This window comes from Salmo salar, chromosome 28 (genome assembly GCF_965601325.2).
Source record: "Salmo salar chromosome 28, fSalSal1, whole genome shotgun sequence".
Lineage (NCBI taxonomy): Eukaryota > Metazoa > Chordata > Actinopteri > Salmoniformes > Salmonidae > Salmo > Salmo salar.
The window spans coordinates 18208609-18224654 of record NC_138318.1 but is presented as its reverse complement, the minus strand read 5'-3'; the positions used below and the strand labels follow the sequence as shown (position 1 = coordinate 18224654).

The window sequence follows — 16046 nt, the reverse complement described above, 5'->3', positions numbered from 1 at the left end:
GGGCGCTCCAATGGTATCTTGTTTTCCGTTTCATGTGCAGCAGGTCTATGTATAGGTGGGATGTTGCTGGGAAACCAACCTGAGCTAGCGATGATGCTAACCATTGTAAACATGATGTGAGCTTTACACAGCTAAGACAGACCACTGGGTCATACAAGCTGTAGTGTATTCATAATGTGATTCGGATGGACAGAACGGTGTTACACAATGTTACAACTAACATAGCAGCTCTCCATGTATGTTAACATTTTAGGTAACACTAAGTAACAAAGTAATAGCACATTAAATTGATTTCCAGTCAGGATTAGCAGAAATTATACATTTAATTATGCACTCAAGGGTTATGTGCACATTCAGTTCATTGTAACATATAGCACTTCCTTACATGGCATCTGTTGTATGGTTACAATACAGGAATTTAACAGATGCAAATGTTCAGCAGTTGTGTTTGAAAGAAAAATGCAATTCGCCACTAAGTTACAATGTGTTTATTCATCTTTTTGATCGACAATGTAGTGTGCATTGGAAAGAAATATGGGGCGACGCAGCTATACAATCTCCTAGAACGTAATCAAAAGGCAAGTAAAAATGGTTTCATGGATGAAAAAGAGAGGGGCTCTGAAAAAAACAAAAAACAATTTAAGGGCACAATTCAAGCACAAGGACAGAGAAAAACAAATTCCTGGGAATGGAGGCTGCTGTAGGCTTGAGGAAGTTGACTGGAGTCTGGAAGTTGGAGAGGAGAATGAAGACCTGCTGCTCTTCCGGCTCCCATGGAACTCAGGACTGGACCATGATCAGGAATTCTGTGGCAGGAGAGAAAGATTCTGAGATGAGTTCCAATTATGGATTAGAATATGAACATTCAGAGATGAGCGACATCAAAACAGCCTTTTGGAAATGTTGCTCATTATCTAAATCACTTGAACAGACAGCATATAACTAAACCCTCTTTGGCCTACATATGTAACGGTATGGGTTCTTCAATGAGAATTCACCATTAGTGTTTTGGTTGCTGTGTTTTGTCTGGTTTGAAAGCATAATCTACGCAATTTACATGATTGAATTATAATATGCAATATGACCAAAAATGTTAATGCAAATCAGTTTGTAGCTTATTCACAATCCAACCTTGTAATCATCTTATGCATACCATCATGTGCATACATTAGTGTTTTTCACAGAATTAATTTGCTCCCTTGTCAGAAATATGTGGGATTAAGCAGAACAACATCGAATTCAAACCTTACATAACACAAACACTTGTAAAACTTTTTTTGGTTTGTTTTTCCTTCAACAGAGGTAAGTGCCAAAAAGCTGACAAAATGACCCTGAACCAAATAGTTGGTTTGGAACCAGAGATTGGAATAATGTTTAGACGCTGTCTGATTCCTTCATCCGGTTATGTAATCCCAGCCCAGCCAGTCTATGCAGCCCTAGATATTGCTCAAATCTGGCTGGTGGCCATTAATATAGCATCTGGAGGACCAGACCAGGGTTCAAATAGTATTTGAAATCTTTTGATTGCTTTAGCTGTGTTTGATTGAGCTTGTCAGGGGTATTGGGATCAATGGAATACACCCAAAAGTGCAAACTTCGCCCATCTGGCACTCCATGTAGGCTCAATCAAACGCTAAAAGTATATGAAAGGTTTCTAATACTATTTTAACCTAGGTCTACTGGAGGCTGTGACTTTTGGATCTCTGCTGGCCAATGAGGCCAAATAGCATTGCCATTAAGAGCATCTGTATAAGCTCCACAATTTGTTTTTGTCACCCTCAAAACCTAGCACAAAACATACGGGAATATAGACACACGAGCACACAAACACTACTCTATATACAGTATACTCTACAAGGGCTGTCCCAATGCCTTCCTCTTGACCTGAAACATCGAGTGTCTCTACAGCTCATCCTCTATCCATACTCTCTTCTGCCAACTCAGGGCCCTTACTAAAAGCCATACATCTGAGTTGACAGTGGTCAGGGCGGATTACAACTCTAAAGAGCATAACGTTAATCTCATATTACAAAATACACATAGCCATACATTGCCATAAATATGAAGAAAGACATAGTCATGGCCAACGCCAAGTTTGTGAATGTTGGCATAGATTCAATAGTAGTCTTCCACACAAGAACAGGATTTGCAATAATCAGGAAAGAACTTTAAACTATTTGATTCAAATTTTAGCCTTCTGTATCTTTTCTCTTGGAAAACCGTCAAAACCAAGAGACTCCCAAAATGTATAGTGGATCTCAGAGAGTCTTCGTCTCCTGCTCATCAAAATCCCTACAAGGAAATACTAACAGCCTTAACCAATTGGCTCATGATAATACCCCAGCCTGCAGGTGATTGCAGAAAGTCACTCACCTTCTACTCCGATCTTGCCATCGTTGTCATCATCAGCTGCAGACAGGAAGCCTTTGCACTCAGCGTCCGTCAGCGTCCGCGCCCCGGGGACAAACCGTTGCAGGAAGAACCTAGGGAAGTACACACACACAAACAGAGTACACACAATCATAATACACACACATATACAAGCATTTTTGTGAGCCACACACATACGGTACGAGGCGTCTGTCTCACACACACAACTTGTGTTCCAGCACAGCCCTTTTAGGCATAAAGGTTATTTGGTTCCAGTTTAACAAGGATTGAAAGTAATATAGCTAGGTTATATAGCCGAAACATCAAGTTATCTACTCTCTGGCACAATGCTCAGCCTGGTCTCTTGCCAGCTTTGTAACAATATAGTCTTTTTTTTTGCTGCACAGTCTCTATATGCATTCTCATAGGAGGTGAGGGAAAGTGAATTGAGTGAAAACTCTGCTATACTGCATCCATCCATGAACTCAGTTGCACTTGGGTCATACAGTTGGTGTCTTAACTTCAGCTGGCTGGCACATTTATATAATGTAGACAGCACATTATATAATGCAAATATATAATAATTATAGTTTTTTACCCGTGGATTATACTAAGGCTTAATGGTAGCTTTCCATTAAAATGACAGGGGAGTGGAATTGTAGAATTTGATCTCATTGACATTTGTTGTGCTTGCAACAAAAAAATAGGTCATTGTATTAAATATTATTAAGTCTCCTGTCACTCAGCATAGAAATGCTCTCTGTGGTTCTGATGGCTCACCAGGTTGCCGCCGGCACAGTTGGTGGTCCTGTGTGGATTTGCTGGTAAGAGTGTGCCGCTGACAAAGCCAAGGTCATGGGTTCAATTCCCGCAGGGATCAAGTAATCTTCATAAAAATGTATGGCATGTGCTCACTGTACTGTGAGTTGCTATGGGTAAAAGCATCTGCTCATTGGAACAGTTGTAGCTTTGAATCCCACCGGGGCCACATATACCCGAATGAATTGATGTGTTAACGGTAAGTCACTTTGAATAAAGGTGTCAGTAAAACACCCATGTATTATCATTACAGGAAGCACAGGAAAGTATCCCTCCTTCTAAAGTATTACTCCAAATGTCATACTTGAGCTCTGACTCCTCGAGGAAGCCACTGTTGTCATCGTCAAGGATCTGGAAGACATCTTTGACTTCTTTGGGAGACTTGGAGGTCAGGCCACACAGCTGGGAAAACTTCTTAAAGCTGAAGGAGTCTGGGGCTGAAGGGAGTGAGGGAGAACACATGCACCCATAAATGAACCAATGCATGCACACACAGCGCGCATACACACCCGGGTTAGAGTTCAGGCAAGGTTGACTCCCTGATGAGCTTAAAAGATAGCGTGGTGCAGTCCAGACTGGAGATGTATCCCTGTGTGTCTCTCTCTTTACAGGCTGGCACACTGGCACACTCACCCCAGCATATGGACTAAACCCATCCTCAGGATGCTAAATTCTAGTGCAATAGTCTGTGGGCGACTGCCAGCCTACTACTGAGTAGGAAGCACTCTCTTCTGACTAACAATAACTCTCTACAGCACATGATCATAGTCTGTTACAACCCTACCATCTCTCTCTCTCTGTTTGTCTCTCATTCTCTCTCTCTCTCTCATCTCTATAACTCTATCAGGCAGTCCTGAGGTAAGACCTACCTTGGAACTCCTTGACGGCATTCTCAATAGCCTCCGCGGAAAGGATAGAAGTGAGTGACATATTAATCCTATTGGACAGAGGAACAACGGAGTAAATTATTCACACACACACACACACACACACACACACACACACACACACACACACACACACACCCACTTCAAAGAGTCAGGTCCAGTCTACTCATTTAGAGAATATCAGTTAGTAATCCCAGACTGCATTCATTGAAAAAAAGCAGCTGGATTACATAAGGATGAACAGCAGGCTATGCCAATAATAATGCCTTGATACGAAATGTATCTTAACATAAAATATCAAATAAAATGTATGCAATGTTACACAATGCAAGGCAATGCTACACAGCCATTTCTTAAGAATATTCTTCAGAATATTTCTCAAATCAATTCATTTCAAGTAACCACAACAAACAACACTGCACTGAATTGAACAACACATAATGTTCAAACCTACCTGTATTCCCTCTCTCTCCCACGAGGCGTTGATTTCTAAAACCGACTGTTTTAGTTTGTTTTTCTCTGTCAACCTCTTCCCTCTCCTTGCTCTGATAATCTGTTGATATCACTTTGACTGATGTTGATGTCCCTGTTCTGTCTGCTTTGGTGTAATCTGGCTGCTCGATACGATTCGTCTGATGTAAACGATTTGAAATTACCTGGCAAAAAGGTTACTATCGATAAACACGCAACAACATTTATGGATGCAGATGCGTAATTGTGACTACTAAGTGGATTAAGAAAGGTATTGGCTACTTCAGGAAAACCTTAAAACAAAAATCCTGTTAAAAACACAAATTGCGAGAAAAATGACCTAAGAGAGTGTCAGCCAGGTAAACGGACCTGTAACTTCCTCTGCGGTGTATCATCTGAACCGCACTAGACTACCTGAGCATCACTCACTCGGTCGGCAAAGTAACCACACGCACACATCACACCAAAAACTCGATCAGTTCTTTATCCTACTCACCGCTTTGATGATCTTGCCTCGCCGGTGTCCAAACCAGAATATGTAAGGTGTGGTGACTGATGACTGCCGATGAGAATTTATATATGGACTGGAAACACCGAAAATCTGCAATGCTTGAGTTACCTGTCCGTGTATCAAATTCTCACAGCCAGGCCACTTTCGAATTGCTTACCTAACCAATTAACCGTTAGCCTACTATTTAAATATTTGCCTTGACTGGTTGATGCGTGTAAATACTGAAACCTGTACCGCCCTTTTGCTATAGCAGGCAGACAAGTGTTTTACGCATCTCTCTCTGTCTCTCTCTCACTCTCTCTCTCCCCCCACCACGTGTAAATATACATATTTGACCTATAGTCTTATTGGTAACAAATTATGTAGGTATTTAACATTGATAAATAATATTAACAAATCATCAATAGAAGATAAAAATATAAAAATTGGCATTGCCCAAGAAGTCCCAAAATATTAATTCCCCTACTATTCTATCAAAAACCAAGTGGGAGCATATGGGGCCAGATTATCTGATACACTATATACAAAAGTATGTGGACACGCCTTAAAAATGTGTGGATTCAGCTATTTCAGCCACACCCATGCCGACAGGTGTATAAAATCAAGCGCACAGTCATGCAATCTCCATAGACAAACTTTGGCATTAGAATGGCCTGGTCATAGGGTGCCACCTTTCCAGGAAGTCAATTTCTGCCCTGCTAGAGCTGCCCCGGTTTAGTACTGTTATTGTGTAGTGGAAATTTCTAGGAGTAGCGCATAAAAATCGTCTGTCCTCGGTTGCAACACTCACTACCGAGTTCCAAACTGCCTCTGGAGGGGACATCAGCACAATAACTATTCGTCGGGAGCTTAATGAAATTGGTTTCCATGGCCGAGCTGCCACACACAAGCCTAAAATCACCATACGCAATGCCATGCATTGGCTGGAGTGGTGTAAAGCTAGACGCCATTGGACTCTGGAGCAGTGGAAACACGTTCTCTGGAGCGTTGAATCCCGCTTCACCATCTGGCAGTCCGACGGACAAATCTGGGTTTGGCAGATGCCAGGAGAACGCTAGCTGCCCAAATGCACAGTGCTAACTGTAAAGTTTGCTGGAGGAAGATTAATGGTCTGGGGCGGTTCGGGCTAGGCCCCTTAGTTCCAGTGAAGGGAAATCTTAACGCTGATTCTGTGCTGCCAACTTTGTTGAAAAAGAGTTTGGGGAAGGCCATTTCCTGTTTCAGCATGACAATGCCCCCATGCACAAAGCGAGATCCATACAAAAATTGTTTGTTGAGATCAGTGTGGAAGAACTTGACTGGCTTGTACAGAGCCCTAGTGTATATGGCCATGTAGTGTATATCTTAAGCTCAGTACTTAGTGCAAGTGATTTAACGCTACTGTACACATTATTTTACTGTTTTAGGTGATTTTAGTTTATGAACATGCAGGAAATGGTTAGAATAAAACAGTATGAAATGTTTGCGCTATGTACTGCATCTCTTTACTGTATGGCCTTGTTAAACTCTCAGGGTACCAAACAGTGTTCAATTTCACTGTAAAGGTGAATAGCCCACACACAGTATTCTTCCTCGTGAAGATAAATTCACTCAACCTGCACTGTGCTGGTGATTCCACCTGGTCGCTATAACAACCAGCTTGGCTGCGGTGAGGGATGTGTAACATAGCAGGCTCTCAAAACATCAGACGCAGCAGCAGTATCTCTCATGACTTGATTTAGTCAGGATAAAATGAAGGTGGACGGAAGATACATATATAATGAGGACCAAGGGAATTATTATTCTCCATTATACTCAACCCCAAACCCAGTCCAACCTTTAACCAACCATTAATCTCTTGACTGACAGATGGGAATCCTGATGATAAGTGAAAACACGTATGTAAAGGCCAAAAACCAATTGCACAGCTATGTCATGGAAACTGGACTGCATAACAGGTTTGTGAAACTTACATCACAAAAAGACAGCTTTATTCAATGCCAGACAGTGCCTCTGGCTTCAGATCGTTTGACTTGGACACTACCTAGTGTTTTTTTTCTGCAAATGCAGAGCCCTCAACATGGCGCCTGAATCAAACTGGAATCAATGTGGGGTTTAGAAATTAAATAGAAGTCAGACTAATCCCTTATTGATATTTAATAAGCATATATAACAGTGAATAATTGGCCATGACTCATTTGAATATTTCGGGGCAATTTTGGCCTACTAATGTGGTTTTTGTGTTGTTTTGTCTATAGTTTGTCTGTCTTTAGCCTTGTAGGCCTACACTAGAGGCACGGGTTATTGTTCACTGGTCATGTGTACCCTATAGGCACACAGGTGACCAATAACTAGGGATGCACAGGCCGTAGAGATAGATAGAGGGCTCAAGTGCCCACAAGCCCATTTTAGCAGGGGCAACAACATTGAGGACTTTCACCATTTTGAAGTACTCAACTGGGTGGGACTTCTTATGGTTTAAAGAAGGATCATAAAATGCCATTCAGTTCACCAGGAGAGATCAGCCAATGAATTACACTCGTGAGCAAACATTCCATAACTGCAACCTTGGCTTTATAACTGTTCCAAAAGCACCCTCCAGGTTGCAGTATATACCCTTTCAGTTTGTTTACAAACATAGAAGTAGTAGAAAAAGATAATTGACTGTTTCGAAATGGGGATGGCCCTAATAGCGCTGCCCATGCTCTCACAGACGCCATAACGGCACAGATATAGAACATGTTCCACTGCCCAGAGGTTGCTGACGAATGCCAGATTTTGCAACGCCTGGATAGGTATTTTACATATCAGCTAACCACTTCATATGTTATAGCAATCCCGATGGCACAGCCGATGACGTTGCACACAACCATTGGTTGATGCATGCAATGTTTGAGCTGGGGAACACGACCACAATGCTGCATCCTCTAACTATCTCTATGGCACAGGCAAAGATGATAGAAAAAGTGTTACATTCCACAGGCCATTTTTCTGGTTGGTGCATGGTGGAAATAGACCAGAACTGTGACCATTTTTTTCAATGGTAAAAGGCCTTTTTGCATCATCTTTATAATCCACCATCTTTGGCACATGTATGGAGAGCCTAGTAATTACATCTGCCTGTATGAAATTGTTGCAGTCTGTTTTTTTAATCTTTGCTGATAATAAATGGGCAAAGATAGCGTCTGGAAAGTTATGTTTTGCATGCGTTTATGGACATTTAATTTGCAATCCCACCTGTAGAGTGGCTATCAGGAACTTTTGACTAGGTTAGAATTTACCTCTCGAGGAGATTGGCTTAGTTTATGAACATTGGACTGAATCTTTCTCCTACAACAGATTAGTCTGGCTGACACCTAACTCAAAGTCCTCCTGACTTCAGAGTCTGGAAAGACTATTTTTATGTTGTCAGTACGATACATTGATAATTAAGGGGGCTGTGCTTTTACAGGTTGGTTCTCCTCTGGACTTTCCCACTCAAACAGCCACAGGCACAGCCCCACACAACCCCAGAGTGGCGCCCCCTTCCGTTACTACTATTGGATTTTCAAATCCAAACAACAAGAGGTCTCACACACCAGAAGAAAAATACATTTGAGAGAACTAATCAATGCTTTTGCTCAATTTCTGAGTGAATATTGCATTAATAAACAGCCTCCTGTCCAGACGAGTAAGTCACAGCTCTTCCTGTGTGGTCACTTGGGTCGCGTCAGCCAGGCTGGCAACTGATTACAACTGCCATGGAATTATTACTGATGAACAAGAGGAGGGAAAAAATCTCTCTTGCCAAAACTCATGAATGGCAGCGGTGGATCGAAGGACGGTAGGGTATGTGCACAGGTGCCGCTGTAAAATTTGAATTTGCAATCCCACCTGTGCTAGAGTGATGCTCTCTATCGGCTATTAGGAACTTGTGACCAGGTTAACCACTAGGTTACAGGAAGATCTATTCTGTCTTAGTGACTCAGAAATATACATGACTGGAGGTGTAACCACTTAATGTTAGTTACTACATGACACATGACTGTTCCAGTTCTCAGAAGAAAATCAATGGACAACCATTGACCTCTCGTCTCCTCATCTTAGTTACTATGTGTTGATATGTTTGACGATAAATAGCTGCTATTTATCATGTAAGAGGATGCTTAACAATATACCCTCTTCGCACCATCCTACTGACCCGAACCGTGCTGGTTTATTCAAGTGGGTCAGGTGATGACAAAAGTTCCCCTCTAGTCTAAATAGATACTCTCATGTGGAGTGGTGCTGAACATTAAAGCAAACTGTAGAGAAAAGATGAGACACCATATTGAAAAAGAACGTTTATTCTTTTCTATATATCGTCTGACGTCCATTTCCCAAAAAGTGCATCATTGATTGGACACTAAAGCAAAACTCAAATGAATGAGGACAGGGGGGAGACACAGCCACGCTACATTTACATTCATAGTGGACAGAAAGATGCACTATGGGTAGACAGTCACAGGCTGTGTCTGATATGACCCCCTGTTCCCAATATAGTGCACTACTTTTGCCCATCAGCTCTGGGAAAAGGTATTGCATTATGCCTGGGAAAGGGTGTCATTTCAGACACAGTAACAGTCACGTGTATAAAAGTGTTAAGATGAAAAGGGGGATGTCTTGGGTCAAGTTGTTCCTTCAGATCAAGAGGTGTTGGTCAGGCCTTCATTTATCCCTTGATCATGGCAGCGAACTCTGCCAAAGTCAACACACCATTTTTTGTATTAATAATATGAATGGTTCAATAATTTCTTACTCAACATTTCATTTTCAATTTCAACTGAGATTGCGAAGACTTACAATAACTTTCCCAAATTCCAAAAAGGAATAATCCTCACCATCAACTCCAATCATGCCATCACCATCTTTGTCCCCGTCAGCCAGGAAAGCCTTGGTCTCAGCGTCAGTCAGGGCTCTGGCAGAGGCAGAGAAGTTCTGCAGGAACAGCCTGGATGGATACAGAACAAACAGGCAATAAGAAAAGACTGTAACCACAGACTATACTGATGCTTTCCTGCTTCTACTCATATTTTGGGGGAGGGGACTCTATTTTGCTGAGACAGAAATAGGCACCCCGTTCTCTACGGAGGGGTAGGTTTAAAGTGACGTCCTGTTTTTGCCCCCACGCTTAACAATCAGTCAAGCCCTATAAAGGGAACATTCACTCTAAGAAACATGATCAAAGGTGTTATATGATGAGTGTAATATCGGAGGGGTCCTTACTTGAGCTCATCCTCCTCAATGAAGCCACTCTTGTCCTGGTCAATGACGTAGAAGGCCTTCTTCACATCATCGCTGGACTTGCTGGCCAGGCCAACCTTGGCAAAGAAAGCCTTGTGGTTGAAGGAGTCAGCAGCTGTGGGGAGATCAGTTATCCATTAAAATGCTGTCGGAGGATTTCACAGTTACAAATATACTTAACAATACTGCTGTGGCAGGGCTGTGCCCGCTTGCCCATGGCTAGTCTAGTGGTAGAGATGCTGCCCCCAGACTGGACCACACTCCCCTGGAGGCAACGGTTCAATATTCCCGTCTAGCCACTCTTTTCTGTGCTATATCCCTCTCATCTCTCTCCTCATCAACCACAAAAATTAAAGAAGCCTGCTATATACAATCTTGCCCACAAACACAGAGATCCTACAATAGGGAGAGAGAGAGTAGAAAGTGAACTGAGGCATCTATAAGAGGTTTACCTGTGCAAGCAGCGAGGGCTGCAGCAACATCAGCATCGTTAAGACCGGCGAAGGACATGTTTAGCTGTGGAGACAGCAGAGAAGATCAGTTACAGCAAAGCAAATGTTTTTCTGTTCATCACCTGCTTCTGTACAACAACCGCAATGACTGATTTCAGTATGCTGAATCTCTGTCCTTTATCAGAGTTGGATATTTGGAAGATTGAAGCACCCTGTATTAAACCATTACATTTCCTAATAATTTAAATGGTAATAACATAGTTGTTGTAGTTAACATAGTTATCGTGCTGTTATTAACATCTGAAAATCAAGTTCTATTATTTTGCTTAGTTTGAGTTATTTGAGTTATTTGGGGTTATTTTGGGTAGTTTTGGATCTTTTAGTTAGAGTTGGTTATTTTGGTTAGTGTTGGTTATTTTGGTTAGTTTTAGTTCGTTTTGGTTCTTTTGGTTAGTTCTGGATATTTTGGTTAGTGTTGGTTCTTTTGGTTAGTTCTGGATATTTTGGTTAGTGTTGGTTATTTTGGTTAGTGTTGGTTCTTTTGGTTAGTTCTGGATATTTTGGTTAGTGTTGGTTCTTTTGGTTAGTTCTGGATATTTTGGTTAGTGTTGGTTCTTTTGGTTAGTTCTGGATATTTTGGTTAGTGTTGGTTCTTTGGTTAGTTCTGGATATTTTGGTTAGTGTTGGTTCTTTTGGTTAGTTCTGGATATTTTGGTTAGTGTTGGTTCTTTTGGTTAGTTCTGGATATTTTGGTTAGTGTTGGTTATTTTGGTTAGTTCTGGATATTTTGGTTAGTGTTGGTTATTTTGGTTTGTTTTGGATATTTTGGTTAATGTTAGTTATTTTGGTTAGTTTTGGATCTTTTGGTTAGGATAGGTTCACACAACAGAGAGCATCAGGATGGACAGTCCTCTATTCCAAAACCCGGATTTGCAGGCAGTGAATGATATATCATCCCAATGATGTAGCCTAGTCATTCCATTTGGTTCCAAGATTATTCCAAAGGCAAAAAAACGTGTCCTGCGTTTCTTTAATTGAGATGGCCTTTATAGTAGATGCTTCCATCATGTTCCGTTCCATAGTAAGGTGTAGTAAAGCCGAAGGGTTGAAGATACATGCAAGATGTTGTCGACCTGACAAGACGAAGATTCATCCCTCTGCAACAGACTCACCTCAGGTTTGGCTTTAAGGCTTGAGTGGATTCGCAAAGATGATTCTGCCAACTGGTGTAAGCCCCCCTGCCCAAGCCCTCGACCTTATATACCCTACTCACCCGAAATATGAGGCAAAATGTAATAGACACCGCATGCAAAGCAGTTGGTAGAAAATGTGTCCAGTAGTCAGTGTCCTTTCTATTTATATCTACATACATGAAGATGCTTAAATGGTACTTGTTTGCAAAAGTGCTTAATATTAAATCGGGCTAATAATATACGCTGGTATAGATTACGTAGATTTGCGCTGATGCAATGTATATTGTGTGAAAATCCATACCGATGACAATATTAGGTCAATTAGATTTGTAGTTATTGAAAACTTGACTTTATACGCAGATGTTTCTGCATCTTTTGTTGGCTTCGACTTTCATATAAAAATGTTTTGATTTCAAATCAAATTGTATTTGTCACATGCGTCGTAAAAAACAGTTGTAGACTAACAGTGAAATACTTATTTGGGCTTTTATTTATGTTTTACGGTCTGTTTTACAAAATCCATCAACAGCTATCAAGTTTAACAGTTCATAGGCCTAATTTACGACTGAGTTGCTCCGTCTCAATGCGTAATTGGCACGCGCAAAATGTCTGGAATGAGTTGTTGTGCATGTATCTGTCTAACAAAAGTAGAGCCCATGATTTATGGCCATAGGTGTAAGGTGCTGTATTACGCTGCGGAAGAAAACAGACACTTGAATTACTTGAAACGCTAATTATAATAGGGTTGATGTGTCTTCATGTTAAATCATTTAAAAACATTGAAAGCGTTTTTGTTTTGTTATTGAAAAAGCTAAACACCATTTAAAACCTCTTAAGGATAGCTCCTTTTTTTAAATTTTCGCCTAAAATGACATACCCAAATCTAACTGCCTGTAGCTCAGGCCCTGAAGCAAGGATATGCATTTTCTTGGTACCATTTGAAAGGAAACACTTTTAAGTTTGTGGAAATGTTAAAGGAATGTAGCAGAATATAAAACATTAGATCTGGTAAAAGATAATACAAAGAAAATAAACAACCTTTTTTGTATTTATTTTGTACCATCATCTTTGAAATGCAAGATATATGTATTATTCCAGCCCAGGTGCAATTTAGATTTTGTCCACTAGATGGCAGCAGTGTATGTGCAAAGTTTTAGACGGAATCAATAAACCATTACATTTCTGTTCAAAATTTTGTATCAAGACTGCCCAAATGTGCCTAATTTGTTTATTAATAACTTTTCATGTTCAAAACTGTGCACTCTCCTCAAACAATAGCATAGTATTCTTTCACTGTAATAGCTACTGTAAATTTGAAGGTGCAGTTAAATTAACAAGAATTTAAGCTTTCTTCCAGTATCAGATATGTCTATGTCCTGGGAAATGTTCTTGTTACTTACAACCTCATGCTAATCGCATTAGCCTACGTTAGCTCAACCGTCCCACAGGGGATCCACCGATCCTGAAGAAGTTTTTAAGGACCTGTGCTGTCAGAAACGTGATTTCTCTGCGTTTTAAATATTTTGCCACACCATAAGGTTGGAATAATACTATGAAATTGTGAAAATTATGATAATGCCCTTTTAGTGTAAGAGCTGTTTGAAAAGAACGCATGAAATTTCAGCCTGTTTTAGTCGGATGGTGTTTTGGCCTGCCTGGTGACATCACCAGGCGACAAATGAGCTAATAGACCAATAAGAAAGAGTTCCAAACCTCTCTACGAATAACAGCTAGTTTTCAGCTTTCCCCTCCCCACTCAGACCACTCCCAGACAGTCCAAGCAGTCCTGCTTGAGAAATTGCTCTTTGCTAGGAAGCAATTTTTGTTTATTTTTGTCCATTTTAATTGAAAACAATCACAGTAAGGTACTTAATTGCTACCCATAAATGATTTGATATTGAGATGGAAATGACAGCATTGAACCTTTAACAAGTGCATTCGATAACTTAACAGCTCTTTAGAGCTGAGTAAATCAGCAAATGCATGCTTGAAATTATATATGGTGAAAATAAAATAAAAACTCAAGAAACATAATAACAAAATAATTCAAAATCTAGCACAAAATGTCATATACAATTGTATAGGTTATTTTATCTGTCATGTGATTTGCTTGTAATTGTCATATAAGATTTGCACATTTGGCAAAAAAAATCATTCATAGAACTCTAATTAGGGTCTAATAATTCATGGAACCATGAATCTATATTTCACATCTTTCCCTACAATTGGATGTACTGGTGCCCTTTGGGAGGTTCAAAATGTTAACTGGGGACCTCTTTGCTGAGGAATGTGAATATTTTTCCTGAGCAAGTTTGTAATTTTGTATATTTTTATTATATTATATTTTGTACATTGTGTGTGTGCAGGGCTCCCTTGCCAAAGAGACATTGCTCTCAATGGGACTCCCTGTTAAAGTAAAGGTAAAATAATAATAAAATAAACATATTTTTTAAATCAGTGGTTCAGGGGAGAGAAGAGGGGACACCCGTAGGAATGTATTTGGCACAAAGGATAGATTGAGTCAGTCATCACCTCTGTCTAATTGAAGGGTGCCTGGTGTTATTTTGGTCCCTTTCAGCTCCCCTACTCCCCTCCAGGCTGTTTCTCAGTATGGCTATGCTACTATTTACGAGAACAGTGAAAGGTGATAGGTCTACTTCCATCATCATTCAAACATTCAGATCTGGGGAGAGCCATTACGCAATACCTAGGCTACGGTACCGTACATCACTGAAGTTTAACAATGCTCTCGATGGTGCCATTTGGGATGCAGGAGTCCACATACGAGTATACATACAGTACGTGTGTGACACGGATAATGTGTCTACATCCCAAATGGCACTACTTAGTAGTGCACCACTTTTGACTAGAGCTCTATGGGCCCTGATAAAAAGTAGTACACTATAGAAAAAATAGGGTGCCGTTTGGTATGTATGCTATGTGTTTCATACTGCAGCAGGTGGCACTGTTGAGGTGGCTCTTGTTACTTTTGTTTGAGAAGGCCAGCTGGATAAACTATAGAATGCAGTTTGTTGCCATTCTTTTTCTATGGTTGTGTAGAGACTATACAAACCTTTGTGTGTGTACTGGCCATAGTAGTAGTGGCCCATTAAATAGATTTAGCGCTGGCAACCTCATCAGTTTATATTTTATGGTACATAATTCAACAGGTCTAGAATGACATGGGAAAATGGTGATTACATAGAAATAGCATATTCAATAGTTTTTATCAGTCAGTCACTCCTCTCCCCATCCTTGATCCTCAGGTGCGTTCGGACTGACCCCTAACCCCTGACCTTTACCCACAGATAGGTAGAGGAATCCATCTTGACACAAATAAGATTAAAGCGTTTCCCCCCTTAAATGTTCTCCCTTAGATGATGTGCTTTTTATCTATTCCTGCCATCATTATTTAATATGAGTGTTGTTGTTAGATGGATGTGTCGGAACAATGGACAACCCGTTACCAGCTGAAATTAGGAAGGTATGCAAGCTGATGTGGGACATTCTAATATTCTGACATTCTGACATTCCAAACTCCACTTAGAGGTGGTCCTTGGACTAAATCCCACCTTGTCATCAACAGCATATACAAATAATGAAATACATTTACTGTACATTCTACATGTAAACAAATATCTGCAAGTAAAAGTTCAGACAGAGTGCAATTTGTTCACTTTTCCCTCCCTCGCGACATAAATAGAAATGGCCTTATTCTATGTCACCGAGTATGACATTTTCTGTCTGATAGCTGAGGGAGAGAAACTTGTTCATAAATGTGCCTCATTAACAAAAACGGTGTAACATGGGAGTTCTAAACCCTAGCCAAGAGCTGGCTGGGGGCCTTTGCAATGTGCTGGCTCTAACTGAACATATGCAAGAGATCCTCCAGCTGGCCAGCCCTCTAAAGAGCTGTCTCCAAGAGGCCCTGGCAGTATCTGTGTCTTTCTGAACCAGCTATAGGTGTGCCAGAGCTGAACATATAGATGTCTCCTAGATGCAGTGCCAGTAGGTGGATCCAGTTTTAACTTTATGTGAACCTATATGTTCGCATGATGTATAGCAGAGTTCACTATATACAGTTACTTCTCTGTGGAGTAAT

The 16046-nt window shown here is 40.6% G+C and overlaps 2 protein-coding genes across 3 annotated transcripts; both read right to left on the bottom strand.

Annotated features, from left to right (window-relative positions):
• Positions 1–304: 304 nt before the first annotated feature.
• pvalb9 (parvalbumin 9) lies at positions 305–5344 on the bottom strand. 2 transcript variants are annotated; one of them, XM_014179728.3, is made up of 6 exons: positions 5044–5344; positions 4531–4732; positions 4059–4126; positions 3494–3626; positions 2374–2483; positions 305–806 (listed from the first exon to the last, which is right to left on the bottom strand). In XM_014179728.3, the coding sequence occupies exons 3-6, from the start codon at positions 4117–4119 to the stop codon at positions 781–783; spliced, it is 330 nt and encodes a 109-aa protein (XP_014035203.1). In that variant the 5' UTR covers positions 4120–4126; positions 4531–4732; positions 5044–5344; the 3' UTR covers positions 305–780. The 2 variants fall into 2 exon arrangements, with proteins under 2 accessions (XP_014035203.1, XP_014035202.1); XM_014179727.3 differs by lacking the exon at positions 4531–4732.
• Positions 5345–9365: 4021 nt separating this feature from the next.
• Positions 9366–11968, bottom strand: prvb (parvalbumin beta). Its single transcript, NM_001123717.1, is given in 5 exon segments — positions 9366–9753; positions 9897–10006; positions 10282–10414; positions 10752–10815; positions 11924–11968. Coding segments are annotated over 4 exon segments (327 nt in total). The 5' UTR covers positions 10810–10815; positions 11924–11968; the 3' UTR covers positions 9366–9727.
• Positions 11969–16046: the final 4078 nt, after the last annotated feature.